The sequence below is a fragment of the Nicotiana tomentosiformis genome, chromosome 1 (genome assembly GCF_000390325.3).
Source record: "Nicotiana tomentosiformis chromosome 1, ASM39032v3, whole genome shotgun sequence".
NCBI lineage: Eukaryota > Viridiplantae > Streptophyta > Magnoliopsida > Solanales > Solanaceae > Nicotiana > Nicotiana tomentosiformis.
In genome coordinates, this window is record NC_090812.1 from 9,311,362 (window position 1) to 9,335,367 (window position 24,006).

General features: G+C 41.9%; 1 protein-coding gene across 1 annotated transcript; it reads left to right on the forward strand.

Annotated features, from left to right (window-relative positions):
* The first annotated feature begins 5,435 nt into the window (after positions 1 to 5,435).
* Positions 5,436 to 5,855, forward strand: LOC138899427 (uncharacterized). Its single transcript, XM_070185787.1, has one exon. It carries the CDS (start codon positions 5,436 to 5,438, stop codon positions 5,853 to 5,855), a length of 420 nt encoding a protein of 139 aa, XP_070041888.1.
* Positions 5,856 to 24,006: the final 18,151 nt, after the last annotated feature.

Here is a 24,006-nt window from a genome sequence, read left to right on the forward strand (position 1 = left end):
GGGATGGCATCTTTGGAGCATCGCTTGGCTTGCTCGGCATTGGTATTGACTTGTTCGAGGTAAGTAACTCTTCTAATTTTAGTGATGAGGGTATGAAACCCTGAAATACGTGTTATGTGATTTGTGTTGAGGTGACACACATGCTAGGTGACAGGCGTGCACCATGTGAATTGGGACTCTGTTGTTTCTATGGCACTGTATAATGGTCCTATTTTGTTGATATCCATGTTTTCACCTTGTGATAAAGTAATTGAGCTGTCAATCATGTTAGATATCATGATTAGGCATTATGCCGATACTGTTTGGACCCATAGTAGTCGTTTCTTACTGTCATCTCACTGATTTTATTGATATTTCGTACTCAGTCATATTCATGCATATATATCATATCTCAGTCTCAGTTATTTATTGATACATCATATCATTGTTGTCGGGCTAGTTTCATGACATTGTGTGTCCGTGAGTGATACTGGAGAGATTGATGACTGAGTGATGCCGGGGGCCTATTTGTGAGGATGTTGTCACTATGGCACATGAGTTGTACGTGCGATTCCAGATATTGATATTATGGCATGTGAGTTGTCTATATAGCACGTGAGTTGTCTGTGCAACATGTGAGTTGTCCGTGCGATTCCACATGTTGATATTATAGCAAGTGAGTTGTCCGTGCGGCACGTGAGTTGTCCGTGCGATTCCAGATATTGATATTATGGCACGAGAATTGCCAAGCAGATTATAAAACTTGGGATGAAAGGAGCCCCTTCGGAGTCTGCACACCCCCAGTGAGCGCAGTCGACTATATATATGTGGATCGGGTTGTACGCCGCAACGGGCCTTATGGTCATATATGGATCGGGCTGCACGCCGCTGCGGGTATTGTACAACGCTGAGTGATTGAGTGTGTTGAGCATAGTGAGAGAGAATGTGAGACAGTGAGATTGAGTACTCTGAGAGTGTGAGTACATGAGCTCATCATCGAGATGCATAGCATTTGACATGCGTACTTGAGATACATGCATAGAGGTGCATTTCCTTCTGCTACCCAGTTTTGGGGACATTTATGATTTTACCTGTATCTTGACATGTAGGCATAGAAAAGTACTTTCCTCATACTATCAGAAAATGAAACATCTTACTTATTGTTGAAAGGATTTTGGGAAAAATCACAGTTTCATACTTACTCGTATTTTTGGCATTTTCGGTAAAAGATTTGGGTTTTCACTGAGATACTTGAAAAGAAATGCCTACTTTTCTGGAACTGTGAACAAACTGAGCCTTTTATTTCTGAGATACTCTTTTGTTACTTGTACTATGCAGTTATGAACTGTTGTGGAATATTGGTGTTGGACTCGACCTTTTTGCTAGCTCGTCACTACTTTCAACCTAAGGTTAGTTTTATTACTTATTGAGTACATGGTTGTACTCATACAACACTTCTGCACCTTGCATGCAGATGTTGGCTGCTGATGTTGTTGTTATCGATGGGAGCTGGATTGAAGATATACATGCGTCCCGGTTGTAGCTGCCTCTTGTTCGTGGTAGCTTTAGATCTGTAAAACTCTGTTTATGTACTTTTTAAACAGACGATGTATTTATTTCATTTTAGTTTTATAAACTCTATTCTTAGAAGCTCATGATTTGTACTACCAGTTCTTGGGAAATGTATCAGATTCAGATAATTTCTTTACTTAATTGTTTTATTGATTGTTATTGGAATTGGTTAGTGGTTAACTGGCTTACCTAGCGGGTTGGGTTAGGTGCCATCACGACTAGTTGGATTTTGGGTCGTGACATTTGGTGAACAAATCAACCATATTATCACTTGAATGAATGTGTTGCACATTGATATCACCATTCTTTTAAAGATCTTGTGTAAAAAATAATCTTGGTGAAATGCTGTGATGACCCGATAGGTCATCTTATCTATTAGAACCTAATTCTGTGTTTCGAGGTCTCAAAAACTTCATTTTAGTCTTCTTCGATTTGCGTGCGCAGTTCGGGTATCTTCCGGAAGGCTTATATGTTAAAAATTGATAAAAATAAGAATTTTGCCTTAGAAATTCATTTAAGTTGACTTCAATCAACGTTTTGAGAAAACGGACTCGAATCCGTCTTTTGACGGTCCCGGTGGGTCTGTATCATAATTTGGGACCTGGGCGTATGCCCGGAATCGAATTCAGAGGTCCCTAGTTCGAGTTATGATTTTTTTTTAAAAGAATTGAAAGTCTGAAAGTTTAATGGTTTTTAAGAATTGACTGATACTTGGTCTTGTTGATACTGGGTCCGTATTTTGGTTTTGGAGTCCGGTACATGTCCACTATAATATTTATGACTTGTCTATCGAATTTGGTAAGAAACGGAGTTGATTTGACGTGATTCGAACGTTCAGTTGTGAAAATAGAAGCTTTAAAGTTTTCTTGAAAATTTTATTTGATTTGTTGTCCGATTCGTAGTTCTAGGCATTATTTTGGTGTTTTGTTCGCGCGAGCAAGTTTGTATGAGGTTTTTGGACTTGTGTGCATAATTGGTTTGGAGCCCCGAGGGCTCGGGCGAGTTTCGGATAGGCTACGGGTATTTTGAAACTTAGACAATCTGGTTTTTTGTGCTTCAACTGTTATCTGGTGTCTTCTTCTTCGCGTTCGCGAAGGTACTCTCGCGAATGCGAAGAGTAAACTAGGACAGGGTGGTTTTCTTAATCGCGAAAGCGGTACCTAGGTCACGAACGCGAAGGAATGGGGGCCTTACCATTCGCGAACGCAACCAGCTTCTCGTGAACACAAAGCTTTAGGGACCTGGGGGAGGGGTCAGTCATTCTTCTACGCGAACGCGAGCATTGGCCCGCGAACGCGAAGGCCAGGGGGAACAACCTTCGCGAACATGAAGGAGGAATCGCGAACGCGAAAGCCACTCGGACTGCTGCTCATCGCGAACGCGGCAGGCCCTTCGCGAACGCGAAGAAGGCCTGATGCCTGTGACTTAAAATAGAACAGTAGCGGGATTTTCCCAAAATTTCATAACCCTTCCATTAGAACTCGGCCTAGGAACTATTTTGAAGAGAAAACTCAACATTAATTCATAGATTTGTACTCTTTAACACATTTTCTTCCATTTCTAACATCACCCATTAAATTCCTAGCCCTAATCTTTGTTCTTTCATGGTAGAAAACTAGGGATTTAAAAAGGATTGGGGTTTTTTGCAAATTAGGGATCTAGACCTTAATTTGGGGTCGGATTTCGAAACTAATTACATAATCGGGCTCGGGGGTGAATGGGTGAATGGATTTTGGTCCGTACCTCGGGTTTTTACCAAGCAGGCCCGGGGTTAGTTTTTGACTTTTCGGGGGAAAGTTTGGGGAATCTAAATTTATGCATTGTAAATTATTTCTTTAGCAATATTTGATATTATTGAATCATTTGTGGATAGATACGAGTGGTTTGGAGGTGGTTTCTAGAGGAAAAGCAGTAATTGAGCATTGATTGGCCTTTGGAGTGAGGTAAGTGTCGTGGTTAAGCTTGACATGTGGGAATATGACTTGTTTGTCTATTTGCTACATGTTTAAATGTTGGGGAACAACGTATATGTGAGGTGACAAGTACTTATGCGTTGTAGTCGGGTTAAAGCAAGCGGGTGGGGCTTGGTTTCTTGCAATTATAGCTTCCTTTGTTTATGTTATCAGTGTTTAGACTAGTATTGTTAAATTGATTGTTCTTATCATGTTTACGAATCTTCTGGTGATAATTGAGTATTGATTCCAAAGTTGAGGTTGATTTTGTGGAACCAAATGTTGAAGTAAGGCTTGTATTTGTTATTCTATCTCCCTGTTGTTATTTGTTGATTGCATTATGGTAAGGGAGAGTGTTAATGCACGAAGGGTAATGCCATGCCATATTGTGTGTGTTAATGCACGAAGGGTGATGCCGTGCCATATCGTGAGTGTTAATGCACGAAGGGTGATGTCGTGCCATGTTATGAGAGTTAATGCACGAATGGTACTGCCGTGCATTTATCCTTTACTATGTTTACTTGTTCTTATTGGTTCATAGTATATTGGCTGTTCAAGTTACCATTCTGCTGTAGTTCTCTAACTCGTATTCTCCTCAGCATGTTCCCCTTCCCAATAGTACATGTCTAGCTTTTATTTGTACATATACTGTTAAATTGCACAGGTTTGTTATGTAGGTGACTTGTCATAGCCTCGTCACTACTTCGTCGAGGTTAGGCTCGACACTTACCAGTACATGGGGTCATTTACACTGATACTGCACTCTGCACTTCCTATGCAGATTTTGGTATTGGTCCCAGTTGATCGAGAGGCGTAGCAGCTCGGACTGGTTCATCGGAGACTCAAGGTAGATCTGTTGGCGTTCGCCGACCTTGAAGTCCCCGTCTATCTTTTCAGTTTTTTTTACTGTTTCTTTCGTTCAAACATATGTATTTCTTTCAGATTTTTACTTGTAGTAAATCCTAAAAGTTCGTGAATTGTGACTCCAGATCCGGGTGGTAGTAATTAGTGAAGTTGTTATATTATTTCGCACTCGCTGTATTTCATTTTAGCTTCCTTGCTGTTATTTACTGAATTGAATAAGGATTGGCTTAATAATTCTCTAACGTCGGCTTGCCTAGCAAGTGGGATATTAGGCGCCATCACCGTTCCAATGGTGGAAATTCTGGATCGTGACAAGTTAATATCAGAGCACTAGGTTACCTAGGTCTCACAATTCACGAGCAGGCTTAGTAGATTTTGGAGGATCGGTACGGAGACGTCTGTGCTTATCTTCTAGATGTTATGAAGTTTAGGAATCATTTCACTTCTTTTCTCCTCTGTCGTGTGATTTTATTCTATCATTGTTGATTGAATTCTTCTATTCTTGTCCTCCCACAGATGGCGAGAACTCATACCGCATCTTCAGCTGAGCAGCAGCCAGAGCCTCCAGTGGCAGCTCATACGAGGGGCAAGGGTCGAGGCCGAGGCAGGGGCAGAGCTCAGCCCAAGGCTCGAGCAGCAGCACCAATGGTGGAGCCTCAGGTAGAGTTTGATGAGGAGGTTCTAGCCCAGGCTGTGCCTGTCGGACCAGCTCAGGTCTGGGAGGGGTTCATTGGCACCCCAGTGCTTCGGGATGCTTTGGTCCGTTTGGTGGGCCTTATGGAGAGTGTGGCCTAGACTAACGCATTCCCCATGGTACCAGCCATCTCTCAGGCTGGAGGAGGAGCACAGACTCCCGCTACCCACATTCCGGAGCAGATGGCTCCCCAGTATCAGACTCTAGCAGCTCATCCAGTCAGAGTAGTTCAGGGCGGCGATGGGTCAGCTATGTCTTCTGAGGCTTTATGGAGATTGGACATGTTTACCAAGCTCTTCCCAGTTCACTTTAGTGGAGCTCCTTCAGAGGATCCCCAGGAGTATCTTAACAGCTGTCATGAGGTGCTACGGAACATGGGTATAGTGGAAACCATTGGGGTCGATTTTCCTGCATTTTCGGTGTCAGGTCCTGCCAAGAAATGGTGGAGAGATTATTTGTTGACCAGACCAGCTGGATCGCCTGCTCTTACTTGGGACCAGTTCTCTCAGCTCTACTTGGAGAAGTTTCTACCTATCACATTGAGAGAGGAGTATCGCCGTCAGTTCGAGTATCTCCAGCAAGGCAGTATGACTGTTACTCAGTATGAGACCCGTTTTGTTGATTTGGCCCGTCATGTTCTTATTATTCTTCTTACCGAGAGAGAGAGGATGAGAAGGTTTATTGACGGACTTGCTCAGCTTCTCAGATTGCAGATGGCTAAGGACACTGGGAGTGAGATTTCTTTTCAGGCGGCTGCTAGTGTCGTTAGGCGGGTCGAGATTGCAGGGGTCTGACAAGAGACCACGTCATTCTGGGGGGTTCAGCGGTGCCTCATCTGGAGGCAGGTGTACTTTTGATAGAGTCCATCCTCCCAGGACATTTCATTTAGCACTCCAGGCATCCCACGGTGCCTCAGGTGGTCGTGGCCCTCATATGCCTTATTTCGACCAGCTTGCCTAGTGCACCACCAGCTCCTATTAGTGCACCTCCACTCCAGAGTTTTCAGGGTGGTTACTCAGGTCGACAGGGTTAGTTTCATGGTCAGCAGTCACAGCAGCCAAGGTCTTGTTATACTTATGGTGATCCGAGGCACATTGCTAGATTTTGCCCTCGGGCATCAGGCAGCTCACAACATCAGGGTTCTCGTGCCATGGTCCCGGCACCGGGTGCTGCACCGCCCTCTCAGCCAGCTAGAGATAGGAGTCAGGCAGCTAGAGGTGGAGATCAGGCCATTAGAGGTAGAGGTCAGGCCACTAGAGGTGGAGACCAGCTAACTAGGGCCTGTCCTAGAGATGTAGTTCAGAGTGGTGCGGCCCAGCCCCGATGTTATGCATTTCAAGACAAGCATGAGCCTGAGTCATCTGACGCTGTTATCACAGGTACTGTTTCATTTTATAGTAGATATGTTTAAGTTCTATTTGATCCGGGTTCTACTTATTCCTACGTGTCATCCTATTTTGCTTCATATTTGGTTGTGCCTCGTGATTCTTTGAGTGCTCCTGTGTATGTGTCCACACCTGTGGGAGATGCTATTGTTGTAGATCATGTTTATCGTTCGTGTGTGGTCACCATTCGGTGTCTTGAGACTAGTGTAGATCTTTTACTTTTTGATATGGTTGATTTTGATATTATCTTGGGTATGGATTGGCTGTCACCTTATCATGCTATATTGGCCTGTCACACTAAGACAGTGACCTTAGCCTTGCCGGGGTTGCCTCGATTAGAGTGGAGGGGGACTCCTGACCATTCTACCAGCAGGGTTATCTCTTATATGAAGACTCGGCGTATGGTTGAGAAGGGGTGTCTAGCTTATTTGGCTTATGTTCGCTATTCTAGTGCGGAGTTTCCTTCCATAGATTCAGTACCAGTTATTTGTGAGTTTCCAGAAGTGTTTCCTGCATACCTACCGGGGAAGCCACCCCACAAGGATATTGATTTCTGTATTGATTTGGCTCCGGGCACTCAACCCATCTTTATTCCGCCATACCGTATGGCCCCGCCAAAGTTGAAAGAATTAAAGGAACAATTGCAAGATTTGCTTGATGAGGGCTTCATTATACCTAGTATTTCGCTATGGGGTGCACCTGTGTTATTCGTGAAGAAGAAGGATGGATCGATGAGGATGCGCATAGATTATTGGCAGTTGAACAAAGTCACCATCAGGAACAAGTACCATTGCCGAGGATTGATGACTTATTTGATCAGCTTCAGGGTGCCCAGGTGTTTTCGAAGATTGATTTGAGATCTGTCTATCATCAGTTGAGGATTAGGATATCTGATGTCCCTAAGACAGCTTTTCGGACTCGGTACGGGCATTATGAGTTTCTGGTGATGTCCTTTGGGTTGACAAATGCCCCACGAGCATTCATGGATTTGATAAACCGAGTGTTCAAGCCTTATTTGGAATCCTTTGTGATCGTGTTTATTGACTATATCTTGATCTACTCCCGCAGTCGAGAGGAGCACGAGCAGCATCTTAGGATTGTACTTCAGACTCTGAGAGCCAGCCAATTATATGCTAAATTTTCAAAGTGCGAGTTTTGGTTAGATTCAGTCGCTTTCTGGGGCACGTTGTATCAGTAGAGGGAATTCAGGTAGATCTTAAGAAGATTGAGGCAGTTCAGAACTGGCCTAGACCTACTTCAGCTACAGAGATCAGGAGTTTCTTGGGTTTGGCGGGCTATTACCGCCGATTTGTGGAGGGGTTTTCATCTATAGCGGCCCCGTTGACCAAGTTGACCCAGAAGGGTGCCCTTTTCAGATGGTCAGATGAGTGTGAGGCAAGCTTTCAGAAGCTCAAGACTACTTTGACTATATCACCGGTGTTGGTGTTGCCCACAGGTTCAGGATCTTATACGGTATATTGTGATACATCCCGTGTTGGGCTTGGTGCGGTATTGATGCAGGAGGACAAGGTGATTGCATATGCGTCACGGAAGTTGAAGGTTCATGAGAAGAATTACCCGGTCCATGACTTAGAGTTGGCAGCCATTGTTCATGCGCTGAAGATTTGGAGGCATAATCTTTACGGCGTGTCATGTGAGGTCTTCACGGATCATCGAACCTTCAGTATTTGTTCAAGCAAAAGGATCACAATTTGAGGCAGAGGATGTGGTTAGAGCTATTGAAAGACTATGATATCAGTATTTTGTACCACCCCGGGAGAGCCAATGTGGTAGCCGACGCCTTGAGTAGAAAGGCAACGAGTATGGGCAGCCTTGCATTCATTCCAGTTGGTGAGAGGCCGCTTGCATCAGATGTTCAGACTTTGGCCAACCAGTTTGTGAGGTTGGATATTTCAGAGCCCAGTCATGTTCTAGCTTGTACAGTCGCTCGGTCTTCCTTGTTTGAGCATATCACAGATCGACAGTATGAAGGCCCTCATTTATTAGTCCTTAGGGACACAGTGCGGCACAGTGGTGCCAAGCAGGTTACTATAGAAGATGACGGAGTTTTGAAGATGCAGGATCATGTTTGTGTGCCTAATGTGGATGGATTTCCTGAGTTGATTCTTGAGGAGGCCCACAGTTCCCGATATTCTATTCATCCGGGCACCGCCAAGATGTATCAGGACTTGCGGCAGCATTATTGGTGGAGGAGGATGAAGAAGGATACAATTGCTTATGTAGCTCGGTGTCTTAAATTGTGAGCAAGTAAAGTATGAGCATCAGAGACCCGGTGGTTTGCTTCAGCAGATAGAGATTCCTTAGTGGAAGTGGGAGCGTATCACTATGGACTTTGTTGTTGGACTCCCACAAACTCAGAGGAAGTTCGATGCCATTTGGGTCATTGTGGACAGGCTGACTAAGTCAGCACATTTCATTCATGTGGCAGTTATTTATTCTTCGGAGCGGTTGGCAGAGATTTACATCTGCGAGATCGTCCTTCTTTACGGTGTGACCATATCTATCATTTCTGATCGAGGTACGCAGTTCACCTCTCACTTCTGGAGGGCAGTACAGCATGAATTGGGCACGCGGGTTGAGTTGAGCACAACGTTTCATCCTCAGACGGACGGACAGTTCGAGTGTACTATTCAAATCTTGGAGGATATGCTCCACGCATGTGTTATAGACTTCGGAGGATAATAGTATCGGTTCTTGCCCCTTTCAGAGTTCTCCTACAACAACAGCTACCAGTCGAGCATTTAGATGGCTCCCTATGAGGCATTATACGGTAGGCGGTACCGGTCTCCAGTTGGGTGGTTCGAGCAAGGGGGAGGCTCGGTTGTTGGGTACAGACCTAGTACAAAATACCATGGATAAGGTCAAGATTATTTAGGATCGACTTTGCACAGCCCAGTCCAGGTAGAAGAGTTATGCCGACCGCAGAGTTCGTGATGTTGCATTCATGGTCGGGGATAGAGTGTTGCTTCGGGTATCACCCATGAAGGGTTTAATGAGGTTCGTAAATAAGGTCAAGTTGAGCCCTAGGTATATCGGACCTTTTGAGATTTCGGAGAGAGTGGGAGATGTGGCTTACAGGCTTGCGTTGCCACCGGGGTTATCAACAGTTCATCCGGTGTTCCACGTGTCCATGCTTCGGAAGTATCACGGTGATCCATCCCACGTGTTAGATTTCAGCTCTGTCCAGTTGGACAAGGATTTGACTTAGGAGGAGGAGTCGGTGGCTATTCTAGCCCGGCAGGTTCGACAGCTGAGGTCTAAGAGTTATCCTTCAGTTTGAGTGCAGTGGAGAGGTCAGCCCGTTGAGGCAGCTACTTGGGAGACCTAGTCAGATATGCGGAGTAGATATCCACATCTTTTCACCAGTTTAGGTACTTTTCTATGTCCGTTTGAGGATGAACGATTGTTTCAGAGGTGGAGAATGTGATGACTCAATAGATCATCTTATATTTTAGAACCTAATTCTGTGTTTTGAGGTCTCAAAAACCTCATTTTAGCCTTTCTCGATTTACGTGCACAGTCCAGATGTTCTTCCGGAAGGCTTACATGTTAAAAACTGATAAAAATATGAATTTTACCTTAAAAATTCATTTAAGTTGACTTTTGTCAATATTTTGAGCAAACGGACCCGGATCGGTGTTTTTGACGATCCCGGTAGGTCCGAATCATAATTTGGGACCTGGGCATATGCCCGGAATCAAATTCGGAGGTCCCTAGCTCGAGTTATGAATTTTTGTTAAACATTGTAAGTCTGAAAGTTTAATAGTTTTTAAGAATTGACTGATGCTTGGTCTTGTTGATACCGGGTCCGTATTTTGTTACGGATCCCGGTACAGGTCCACTATAATATTTATGACTTGTATGTCGAATTTGGTGAGAAACAAAGTTGATTTGACGTGATTCGGACGTTCGGTTGTGAAAATAGAAGTTTTAAAGTTTTCTTGAAAATTTAATTTGATTTGGTGTCCGATTTATAGTTCTAGGCATTATTTTGGTGTTTTGTTCGTGCGAACGAGTTCGTATGAGGTTTTTGGACTTGTGTGCATAATTGGTTTGGAGCCCCGAGGGATCTGGCGAGTTTCGGATAGGCTATAGGTGTTTTGAAACTTAGAAAATCTGATTTTTTGTGCTTCAGCTGTTATCTGATGTCTTCTTCTTCGCGTTCGCGAAGGTACTCTCGCGAATGCGAAGAGTAAACTAGGGTAGAGTGATTTTCTTAATCGCGAACGTGGTAGTTGGGTCGCGAACGCGAAGCAATAGGGGCCTTATCCTTTACGAACGAGAAGCTTTAGGGACCTGGGGGAGGGGTCAGTCATTCTTCTAGGCGAACGCGAGCATTGGCTCGCGAACGCGAAGACCAGGGGGGAACATCCTTTGCGAATGCGAAGGAAGACTCGTGAACGTGAAAGCCACTTGGGCTGCTGCTCATCGCGAATGCGGTAGGCCCTTCGCGAACACGAAGAAGGCCTAACGCCTGTGACTTAAAACAGAACAGTAGCGGGATTTTCCCAAAATTTCATAACCCTTCCATTAGAACTCGGCCTAGGAACAATTTTGAAGAGAAAACTCAACATCAATTCATAGGTTTGTACTCTTTAACTCATTTTCTTCCATTTCTAACATCACCCATTAAACAAAAATCTCGTTTGCCAAATGTTCAATTTGCAAACCGAGACATAATTTTGTCTTTCCGAGATCTTTCATCTCGAATTCATTCTTTAAATAATCAATTTCCTTTTGGAGTTCTGTAGGAGTTCCAATAAGGTTTATGTCATCAACATATACGGCAAGTACAACAAACTCCGATGTTGTTTTTTTTTATAAAAACACATGGACAAATGACATCATTTATATAACTTTCCTTTAATAAATATTCACTAAGGCGGTTATACCACATTCTTCCGGATTGCTTTATACCATACAAAATTCTTTGCAATTTGATTGAAAATATTTCCCTGGACTTTGAATTATGTGCGTCAGGCATTTTAAATTCCTCGGGAATTTTCTTGTATATCTCATTATCAAGTGAGCCGTAAAGGTAGGCTGTAACCACAACCATTAAATGTATGTCAAGCGTTTCATGGACAACAAAACTAATAAGATAACGGAACATTATAGCATCCATAACAGGAGAATACGTCTTGTCATAATCGACGCCAGGCCTTTGTGAAAATCCTTGTGCAATAAGGCGTGCCTTATATCTTTGTACCTTATTTTCTCATTCCTTTTACGTACAAAGACCCATTTATAGCCAACAGGCTTAACACCATTAGGTGTTTGGACTACATGCCCAAAAACTTCACGTGTCGTAAGTGAACCCAACTCAGATTGGATTGCTTCTTTCCATTTTGGCCAATCACCTCTTTGCCGACATTCTCCAACAGATTGAGGTTCAAGATTCTCATTATCTTGCATAATGCTAGATGCAACATTGTATCGAAAGATATAATCCACCACTATATTCAATCAATTCAAATTTGTCTCAATATCAATTAGATTTATTGATAGTTCCTTATTTTCTTGAGTCTCAGGCTCATCGATATCCTCATGTATCTCAGGATTGGTTAAATCACGAGTTTCTTTATGAGACTCTTTCGTAGTGTCATCTTGATTATTTATTTTTCTTTTTCTAGGATTTCGATCCTTAGAACCAATTGTTCTGCCACGTTTTAGGCGTGCTTTTGACTCATTAGCTATGATATTAGAAGATTGTCCAACAGGGATATCAATAAGGATTGGAACATTCTCTGCAGGAATATGTGATTTCGTTATCCTTTTCAGATTTGTAAATGCATCTGGCATTTGATTTGCTATTTTATGCAAATGGATAATCTTTTGCACCTCTTTTTCACAAATAGAGGCACGTGGATCAAGATAAGACAATGATGGATTTTTCCATGAAATTTCCCGTTTGATTTCACCAATTTCTCCCCCTAATATTGGGAAAAATGCCTCATCGAATTGACAATCTACAAATCGAGCAGTGAACAAATCTCTCGTTAATGTTTCGAGGTAGCGAATAATGGAGGGCGATTCAAACCCAACATATATTCCTAACCTTCTTTGGGGACCCATCTTGGTGCGATATGGTGGTGCTACAGGCACATATACATCGCATCCAAAAATTCTTAGATGGGATATATTAGGTTCATGAGCCAAAACTAATTGCAACGGGGAATATTTATGATAATTTGTTGGTCTGAGACGAATTAGCATTGCTGCATGCAAAATGGAATGACCCCAAACAGAAGTGGGTAATCTCGTTTTCATGAGTAACAGTCTTGCTATAAATTGCAGACGTTTAATCAAAGATTCTGCAAGGCCATTTTGAGTGTGAACATGAGCTACAGAATGTTCCACTTTTATCCCAATTGATAAGCAATAATTATTAAATGCTTGGGATGAAAACTCAATGGCATTATCAAGTCTAATAGACTTAATTGGATTATCGGGAAATTGTACCCGTAATCGGATTATTTGTGCTATTAATTTTTCAAATGCCAGATTGCGAGATGACAATAGGCACACATGAGACCATCTAGAAGATGCATCTGTTAAGATCATAAAATATCTAAACGACCCACTAGGTGGGTGAATAGGTCCACAAATATCCCCTTGTATACGTTCCAAAAATGCATGGGACTCAATCCCAACTTTTGTTGGTGATGGTCTGATAATCAACTTTTCTTGATAACAAGAAGTGCACGAAAGTTCATTATTTAAAAGAATCTTTAAATTCTTTAATGGATGCCCATCTGAGTTCTCTTTAATTCGTCTCATCATAACTTATCCGGGATGTCCCAATCGATCATGCCAAAGTACAAAAGTATTGAAATTAGTAACCTTTTGGTTTACGATAGAATGTGCCTCAATTGTACTAATTCTTGTCCAATACATGCCACAAGATAAAGATGGGAACTTCTCAATAACCCTTTTTTGGCCAGAGACATTCTTGGTAACAATGAGATATTCGAGATTATTCTCATCTATTGTCTAAATATGAAATCCATTTTGGCGGATATCTTTAAAACTCAACAAGTTCCTCTTAGACTTGGAGGAGAACTGTCACGTCCCGAAATTCCCACCTTCGGGACCGTGATGGCGCCTAATATTTCACTTGCTAGGCAAGCTAACGCTAGAATAATATTATCCATTTTAAAACAATTTTTAAATTTATTAATAACAAAGAATTAAATGCGGAAGTAAAGTCTGAAATGTAGTGAATAATCCATAAAATAACGGTGTCTAAATACCATCACAGAATTGGTGTCACAAGTGCACGAGCTTCTAGAATAGTACAAATAAAGGTCTGAATAAAATAAAGTTGTCTGAAAACAAACACACAACTAAAGTAAAGTAGACGGGGACTTCAGAACTGTGGACGCCGTGCAGTTATACCTCAAGTCTCCTATGGGTAGCTGAAATCCGAGCAAGTGTATAGTACACCGCTGGGACCAACTCCGAAATCGGCACAAGAAGTGCAGAGTGTAATATCAGTACAACCGACCTCATGTACTGGTAAGTGCCGAGCCTAACCTCGAAGAAGTAGTGACGAGGCTAAGGCAGGTCACTTACAATAACCTGTACGCAATAATAGTAATAACGACAATAATAGAAATAAATCAGGTAACTCATTTTAATAGTTGAAGCCAATTCAACAGTCATAACCAATTATTATTTCTATCAATTTCCGTTGCAGCGTGCAACCCGCTCCCACAACATATTCATTTTCAATCCTCCCATATATTTATTTTAATCAAGTATATATAGATTTTTAAATAAGTCTGTTGCGGCGAGCAACCCGATCCTCCAATATGAACTTTTAAACAAGTCTGTTGCGGCGTGCAACCTGATCTCCCAATATGGACTTTTATAAGTCTGTTGCGGCGTGCAACCCGATCTCCCAATATGGACTTTTAATAAATCTATTGCGGCGTGCAACCCGATCCCCCAATATTTTCATTTCAATCAATTCTGTTGCGGCGTGCAACCCGCTCTCCCAGTATATCCATTTACCAATTCTTATAGAAGAAATTGCCCTAATAAATGCAACAATTAATATAAAATTTTTAAGACATCAAGCATACAATAATTATGATTTAATTATAAAACAAACAATGACAAATAACAATTTATTATGGAAATCAGGGAAAAAATGGGCAGTTTACTATTTAATATGCTAAATGTCAAGTAGCAATTAATGCACATAAATCAAATCGGCACGTATCAATTATTGCAGGAATTCAAGAATTAATATTTGACAAAGAATAGGAGAGAAACAATTATCATAACAATTAATTCGTGTATTAAAACAAATTTAGGATTTTCAAATAATTATGCAAATAATTAATTTGGCGGCTTATAGACACTCGTCACCCCGCCTATACGTCGTTCACATGCATTTCACATAATAAATAATTTAAGGGTTCTATTCCCTCAAGTCAAGGTTAACCACGACACTTACCTTGCTTTACAATTTCAATCAATTACTCGACCACAACTTTTCCCTTTAAATTTGTCTCCAAAAGTTTCAAATCTATTCACAAACAATTTGATATACTCAATACGAATCTTAGAAATTAATTCCATATGAATTTAGTAATTTTTCAGATAAAATCCGAAATTCACTTTAAAAACTGATAGTGGGGCCCACGTCTCGAGTCTCGAAAAAACTTGCAAAATCCGAACACCATTCCAAGACGAGTCCAACCATATAAAAGTTATCAAATTCCGATGTCAAATGGACCTTCAAATCTTAAATTTTTATTTTTTGAAGATTTTATAAGAATATGTTTTTTCTCCCAATTTTCACTGATTCATGACATAAATGAGTATGGAATCATGAAATATAATCAATATAGGATAAGGAACACTTAGCCCAATATTTTCCCATAAAAATCGCCCAAGAATCGCCTTACCCGAGCTCAAAAATGGACAATGGTTGAAAATGGGACGAATCCCATTTTCCAGAACTTAAGTTCTGTTTCTCGAATTTTTACCCTTCGCGAACGCGGTCAGTGCCTCGCGTTCGCGAAGCACAAATTTGTGCTATCCAATTTTACCCTTCGCGAACGCGAGGGCTACCTCGCGAACGTGAAGCTTGCCTGGCTTGACCTTCACGAATTCGAGCTGCCCTTCGCGAATGCGAAGGAAAATTTCTCTCTGGTCATTTACCCTTTGCGAACGCGAAGCTTCTATCGTGAACGCGATGCTTTGCACCTCGACCCTTCGCGTACACGTTCCCTCTATCGCGAATGTGAAACACAAAATGTGCCAGTCTAATTTACCCTTCGCGTTCACGAGAGTACCTTCGCGAATGCGAAGAAGAATATACCAGAAGCCTGAAGTCTGCAGCAAACCAGATTTTTTAAGTCCTAAATCATCCCATAGCCTATCCGAAACTCACCCGAGCCCTCGGAGCTCCAAACTAAACATGCACCCAAGTCCTAAAATATCATATGAACTTGCTCGCGCGATCAAATCGCCAAATCAATGCCTAGAACTACGAATCAGACACCAAATCAAAGGAAATTTTCAAGAAAACTTTAAAACTTATATTTTCACAATCGGACGTCCGAATCACGTCAAATCAACTCTGTTTCTCACCAAATTCGGCAGACAAGTCATAAATATTATAGTGGACCTATACCGGGCTCCGAAAATAAAATACAAACCCGGTGTCAATAAATCCAATATCAGTAAATTCTTAAAAGTCATTAAACTTTCAAACTTTTAATTTTTTATCAAAATTCCATATCTCGGGCTAGGAACCTCGAAATTCGATTTCGGGTATACGCCCAAGTGCCAAATAATGATACGGACCTACCGAAATTGTCAAAATACTAATCCGAGCCCGTTTGCTCAAAATATTGACAAAAGTCAACTCAATTGAGTTTTAAAGCTATATTTCACATTTTAATCCATTTTTCACACAAATATTTTCCGAAAAATTGTACGGACTGCGCACGCTAGTCGAGGAATGATAAATAGTACTTTTCAAGGTCTTAGAACACATAATTAATTATTATATTTAAATAATGATGCGGACCACTTCCGGACGCGCTCCCAATACTAGAATCACCACACAGAGCTATTCCCAGACTTGGAATCCCAAACGGACACCGATAACATTGAAATGTACTTTAACCCAAATTTATGAAATTCTTCCAAAATGCCAACATCCACATTAGGCACCGAAACGCTCCCGAGTCATCCAAAACCCGATCCGGATATACGCCTAAGTCTGAAATCATCATACGAACCTGTTGGAATCTTCAAATCCCGATTCCGAAATCGTTTACACAGAAATCCAACCTCAGTCAGTTCTTCCAACTTAAAGCTCCGAAATGAGAAATTTCTTTCCAAATCAACTCTGAACTCCCTGAATCTCAATTCCGACTACGCGTACAAGTCATAATACCTTAAGTGAAGTTGCTCATGGCCTCAAACTGCTGAAGGATGCGCTAGAGCTCAAAATGACCGTTCGGGTCGTTACATTCTCTCACACTTAAACATACGCTCGTCCTCGAACGTGCTAAGAACTGCGCTGGAGTTGTCCGAAATCACTGTTTAACACCTCGTGCACCTACCCGTGCTACCACAACTCAGTTGAGCACATTAGCTCGATCAAATCTGAAGATATTCACTTTTACTTAGCCAAATAGGCCTTAGAGCTCCATTCCAACATACGGAATTCTCTGCCAGGCCTGCTTCCATCATACGAACACCGTATCAATCACTACACGATGCACCAATGCATGATTGCATACCTTTGCTGGATCCACACTACGCACTGCATAACTTACATGACCAATAACATCCTTTAATGATAATAGCCGAAATCTCACGAATCCGATGCACACATTTCACCTCATGACATATATAAGTCTTGTTTCAATACTGGCAATACTGCCATGACAGAAGAGACGTGTAGAAATTCATAACTAACTGCCAAGCCAACAAATCATTGAACCTCTCCTCTTGACTAGAATCATCACCCCATTATGAACTGAATAATGGTATTTGCTCTTTAATATGCTTCATATAATCCGATCGCACTGATCCCAGATCCAAAAATCTCGTCTCACCCAGTATAAATTGCCCATGAATAAGCCACCTCAGGCACTGCCAAAAGTCGCATATGATGCCACAATGTGCCAATAAGCTACAAATCCGAGCGTGATACCTAAGGAAAATGAACTCTAGAAAGGATTACTCAACCCGCATAACTAATTAGACAATCGAAAACGTGTCATGAACCTTCCTCAGAAAATGGGATACAAAACACTCAAAATAGAATATAAGGGACTGTACTCAACATCACACTGTTGCGGCATGCAACCCGATCCAAACAACATACCCGTGGTGGCGTGCCACCCAATCCGCATAAAACATCTATAAGGAAATACTTACCGAGCTAGAATGCTCATTACTACAAAATATCCGAATATCGGACACAAGCACACTAAGTGCATAATACCATCCCTTGGAGGACCGACAACGCTATACGCTACAAAACTCAAGCACAACTAAGGTGCGATATATGATCTGGATCTCGAGAGCCATCCTGCTCACATAACACCATCGCTACGCGGAACCTCAACACATAAGAAATTTATCAAGCTGTTTCACAGCTCACACGACACAATATAGTATTACATGAAATAGCCGTCGATGAAACGACGTACAACGTCCGAATACTCCTCCATAATAAGGAGTGCTATGCTGAAATGAACCTATCCAGCCTGATATAGAGCCCATATTCATTTTTAAATCCATCCACGAACCTTAAGCTAGTTCTGATCGCACCGTACTAGGCTAATAACCTTTCAAGGATCCATAATAACCCTTTTTCCCATAACACACAAGCACAACCATCATAATTAGAACAAACTTCCACAGTCCACAACCAAATGAACCGAGCGCCCTCCAGGCATAAATTCTCGAATTAGCGATATCGCCACAATCTTCATACTTGGTCTCAATATTCACTCAATCAAGTGACTACACGTCACACTTATACTATCTTACTTTAAACATCTGAATAATTTTTCTTGCTCATCCGATCTCATGACATCCTTGTCAACACCGAACCGCAATCTCAAATCCTCAACTTTTGAATCCCATGCTACTTGATGCACGTAATCACGCTAATGCGCAAGAGTACAAGAATTTTATCATAACTCCTGAACCACTAATAGGGTAAACACTTCATTATATAGAAACCTTCTACGTAATTCATTTCAAGAGAACCATTGCAACACGTGACTGAATTCTTATATCCGCAGAAAATACCAACCTCAAGTAGTGGTCTAAACCACCATAACTCTTCCGGGATCCATCTACACATAACATGCCATAATACTTGAATTCCTCCAAATAAAATCAATTACGGCGGCTGTCAAGCCTCACACGTACCGCCACAAATCACATGCATAACTCAATACGCTGAAGGAACTGATCATTGCCACCATCATGCTAATTCAACCATTGTTAGCCGACCCGTCGTTTCCCAATTTATTCTTAACTTGCCTTATAAATAATAATAGCTCCAATCATTACATCACGAACCTAATTCTGCACTCATCCCAAGTGACATTATTTCACGAGACCACACTATCTCAAAACCTACGAACCATCTCATACCCTCCTTGTGCGCATGTTTGCATCTTCAACTAGTACACCTATTCTAGAAAATCCCTCTATGAATCCGAAGTTATTTTCTTCCATTCATCCAATGCTACACCGAAAACCGAAGATAACGTAGAACACTCCAAGCCCCTTTCATAATCTGCTGCAAAAGCTCGATACTTAACCATACTACAAGCTTCAAATCCTTAGGCACCACACTTTAACCTTTGAATCCACTAGGACCGTTGTTGAGAGTCACCCATTCTGACCTGGTCCCGAATATAATTAACTCTAAGGCTATGCTAGCACATAAACACTCTCTCAATAAGCACCCGGCTGAATCACTTTCCTTGTACATCACATCTACACGAAACATAAACTCTGAGTCTTACCAAAGCCTGGACATGAATCGATAAGGCCAAGTATAGCACACATTGATCAATTTCTCTGCTCGAATTTCCCCTGATGTTCCCTTTCCTTAGTCGTAATAACCAATCAATATGCAGATAACCAAATTCTTTCAAATAGACGACCATGCAATCCAACTGTAGGCGGTGGGGCTCTCCTACTTAGCTTGAAGCTACCATTGCATAACTCTAGAACCCGCCAAGATTCTTTCTTCATCGTTGAATTGATTTTGCATAACCAATTCGCCAAATTCCTCGAAATCCTTCCATTTGACCTTTCATGAACACTCTGAATCACTAACGACATTTACATATTCAATCTCTTACCGGTTAGCCAGTAGAATTCTTCGCAGAAGCTTTGTCAACACCACGCGATCGCTAACCTGCTCACAGGAGATAATCCACCTGTGGAAAATACATGCCAACATATTCCAACGTCGCTGTACTGGGTATAATTACTACGAAATCAGTAGATCATCTTGAGTCCGAGCTCATTCACCAATTGCACCAGTCCGTTCACTCCTCATGGACGTCAACTAAAGGTGCGACAATACATTCCAATCCAAAGTCATGTTTTATCCTTCTTCATATCAAGAAACTCCTTTCTGTTGTATCCAATCTTCCGCCGTATAATAGCCAATATTTCAAATTAAGTCCGTAGACCCAATCACCGTCCACATGATTCCTAATTCACTCTAAACTTTCCTCAAGGCGTGTAGTTATCCTATCACAAAATCTACATGCTACTCTTCCACTCTCTCACTTTGGTCAAACTCACTCCTTTAAGTAACTACCTGACTCCTGTTTCTCACACTTGGGCTCCTATAAGTTTATCCACCGCAAGGCACCTCCTACATGTCCTTCATCATCCTTTACTGCCCAGTTGTTGCCTTAAATCAAAATCTACCTCTGTAGCACTTGAACCGATAGATCGCTACCAACTTTAAACCTTTCCGAAAATCATCTTTCTCGAGCCAACAATACCGGGAATACCGATTCGATCCTGAACCACTGCACACTGCGACCCTTGACAACCACTTTCCCGACACTATTTATAATACTCTGCCCCGAGGTGAATTGAAGGAAACCATAACACCGGCAAACTTAACACATTATAACCAATCAAGGACGATGACACCACATCACAGGCAAAGATTCCACCACGCTCGCAAATATTGAGTCCCGCTACTCCATCAACACAAGTCTAAGTTTGAACATTCTTAGTTCGATTGCCTTTCCTCCGTCGGAAGTAAAATACTGAATCTCTGAATCATGCACTGAGTAAACCTCCTTTTAAGTCATTGACTTCCCAAAGACATAGGCAAGCATCCTACCATCACATCAATACTGTGCGATAACAACTCATGAGCATCATAGCAACCTGTGCATAGCCTCAAAGCTCTCAGAAGTACAGCTACTGAGCTGAAATGATAGAATATCCTTCTACAAGGAGACGACAATAGCCCAATCAACTACACAGGGAGAAATATCCCGCACCACATCTGTAGTACCATTACAATTCCTCAATTCCCGATTTATAACCAGCACTTCACGTCGCATAAGATTGAATGGGAAAGAAATGAAAGCATAAGCCTCACAGGAATCAAATCGCACGATGAGGAATCAAGAAGGGAAGTGCTCCTAACAACCCTGTAGCCTCTCGAAGATAAGTACAGATGTCTCCGTACCGATCTACAAGACTCTACTAGACTCGCTCATGACTCGTGAGACCTAAGTGAACCTAGTACTCTGATACTATATTGTCACGACCCAAAATCCATAAAGGTCGTGATCGCGCCGGACACCACTATCAGGCAAGCTAACAATATGTACTTAATTGGGTTCTCATTTTGTTACTTTTGAAATCATATTTTCCTTCCATTTAAATCATAAAAGACGAAATTTACAAAATATATAATAATATCTTTAAAATTTCCAATACAGCATAACCCATAATCCTCACAAAATCCGGTGTCACAAGTGCATGAGAATTTACTAAGAATGTAAAATAAAATAAAACAGCTGTCCGGAATACAATTGGACAGGAAAAATATAAGTACTCTGAAGGAGACTCTGTTGGCTGCGGAACGTCGTACAAAATGCAGCTCACCCAAGTCCCCGCCATAATCGTGCCTCTGCGCCCACAAGGCCGCTAAACATATGTGTACCTGCACAAAAATATGCAGCAAGTGTAGCATGAGTACATAAATTAACACGTACCCAGTAAGTATCCCGCCTAACCTCGAAGAAGTAGTGACGAGGGGTCGACTCAGACACTTACTATGGGCTATAAACAATATACCAATAATATGATAAATTATGAATTTTTATGAGGCAATGGTAAACACAATAACATGAGACATGTAAATAATTCTCTTGTCAATAGGGGATTTCCAAATTTATTTTCATCTTTAAACAATTTATATCTCCAGCCAATGAGGCCATATCAAATTATCAATTTATCTCAGACCAGAGAGGAAATATCATTATTTATAAATTTCAAGGCAAGCAATACAAGCATGCAAAAATCATGCCAAGGTCGTGCGGCCCGATCCAACAATTATTTATACTGTGCACTTGTAACGATCCGGCCGGTCGTTTTGGGAGATATAGCCCCGTTTTCCCCATTTCTGCTTCCTTTTGTGCTTTTCAGCTATGTTATGATATATCGAGTTAGTTGGTTCGGGTCCGGAGTGGTTTCGGAGTAGATTGAAACTCTTAGTCTCCTATTTAGAAGTTTAAGTTGGAAAAACTCAATTGGATGTTGACCTATATGTAAACGATCTCATATTTGAAATTTTATGGTTCCATAAGCTCTGTTAGGTTATTTTGGACTTAGGAGTGTGTCCGGAATGTGATTTGTAGGTCTGTGGTAGAATTAGGCTTGAATTGGCGAAATTAGAAATTTGGCGATTTACGGTCGGCAGTGAAAAATTTGATATCAGAGTCAGAATGGAATTCTGGAAGTTGGAGTGGTTTTATAGTGTCATTTGTGACATGTGTATAAAATTTGAGGTCATTCGGAAGTGGTTTTATAGGTTTCGACGTTGTTTGTGGAATTTAGAAGATTAAAAGTTCTTAGGCTTGAATCCGAGGTTAATTTGGTGTTTAGATGTTGTTTTGAGTTATTCGAAGGTTCGACTAAGTTTGTATGTTGATATATGACTTGTTGGTATTTTTGGTTGAAGTCCCGAGGGCCTCGGGTGTGTTTTGGATGATCGACAGATTGGCATTTGGTGTTTGAGAGATGCTGATGTGAATTCTGTTGGTGTTTCCACACCTGCGGAAGGGGAGTCGCGGGTGTGAGGTCGCAGGTGCGTATGGGAGTTCACAGGTGCGGGCATTTCTGGGCTAGGCAAGATGCACAGGTGCGAGATAGTGGTCGCATCTGCGAGCCCGCAGGTGCGAGACCTGGGGCGCAGATGCGGAGAAGGGAATTTTGGTAGGCTTCGCAGAAGTGGAGGGAGATGCGTAGGTGCGCTTCCGCAGGCGCGAGATTTGGAGCGCGGATGCGGAAAATGGGAGGCTAAGTATGGAGCGCAGGTGTGAAGGATTGGCCGCACCTGCGAGCCCGCAGGTGTGAGGACTGGGCGCAGGTGCGAAGGCTGAGGAATTAATTGAGTTTAGCAGGTGCGGCGATTTGGCCATAGGTGCGGTCCCGCAGGCGCGAAGAATAGGCCGCAGGTGCAAAAAGCTTGGGCAGAAGGCATATATTCCACACTTTGCGAATTTTGGTTCATTCTTCACTATTTTCAGTCGGTTTTGGAGCTTTTGGGAGTGATTTGAAGAGGGGATTCAAGGGGATTTTCATTGAGGGCTTGATCCCTAATACACGTGTTTATGGTGATTTCCCGTTGTTTAATCATGTAATTCGTGGAAACTAGGGGTGAAAATGAGGAGTTAGGGCTTGGGATTTTAGTGAGTTTAATTTAAGGATTTTAGGGACCAAATGATGTCGGATTTTGATAAATTTTGTATGTGTGGACTCGTGTGTGAATGGGATTTCTAGTTTTGTAAATTTTGTCGGATTTTGAGACGTGGGCCCGGGGGCCAGATTTGAGCCAATTTCAGGTTTTTGGTCTAAATTGGTAGTTTTTCTTATGGAATTCATTCCTTTAGCATAAATTGATGGTATTGTACTGATTGTGAATTGATTCGGAGCATTTGGAGTCTGAATCGAGGGGCAAGAGCATCGCAGAGTAGGGATTTGATCGATTTGAGGTAAGTAACGACTGTAAATCTAGTCCTGAGGGTATGAAACCCCGGATTTCGTATCATTTTACTATTTTGAGGTGACACACATGCTAGGTGATAGGCGTGTGGGCGCGCACCATTGGGGATTGTGACTTGGTCCATCCCGTAGCAACTGTAAAGTTGCATATTTTGTTGAAACTATATGATACTTATGGGTTTTAGAAATGTGTTTCTGTAAATTGGGCGGTATGCCATATTTGGGCCTTGTGCCAGTGCTGTTTGGACCCTTAGGGGACTTTTTCTTACTA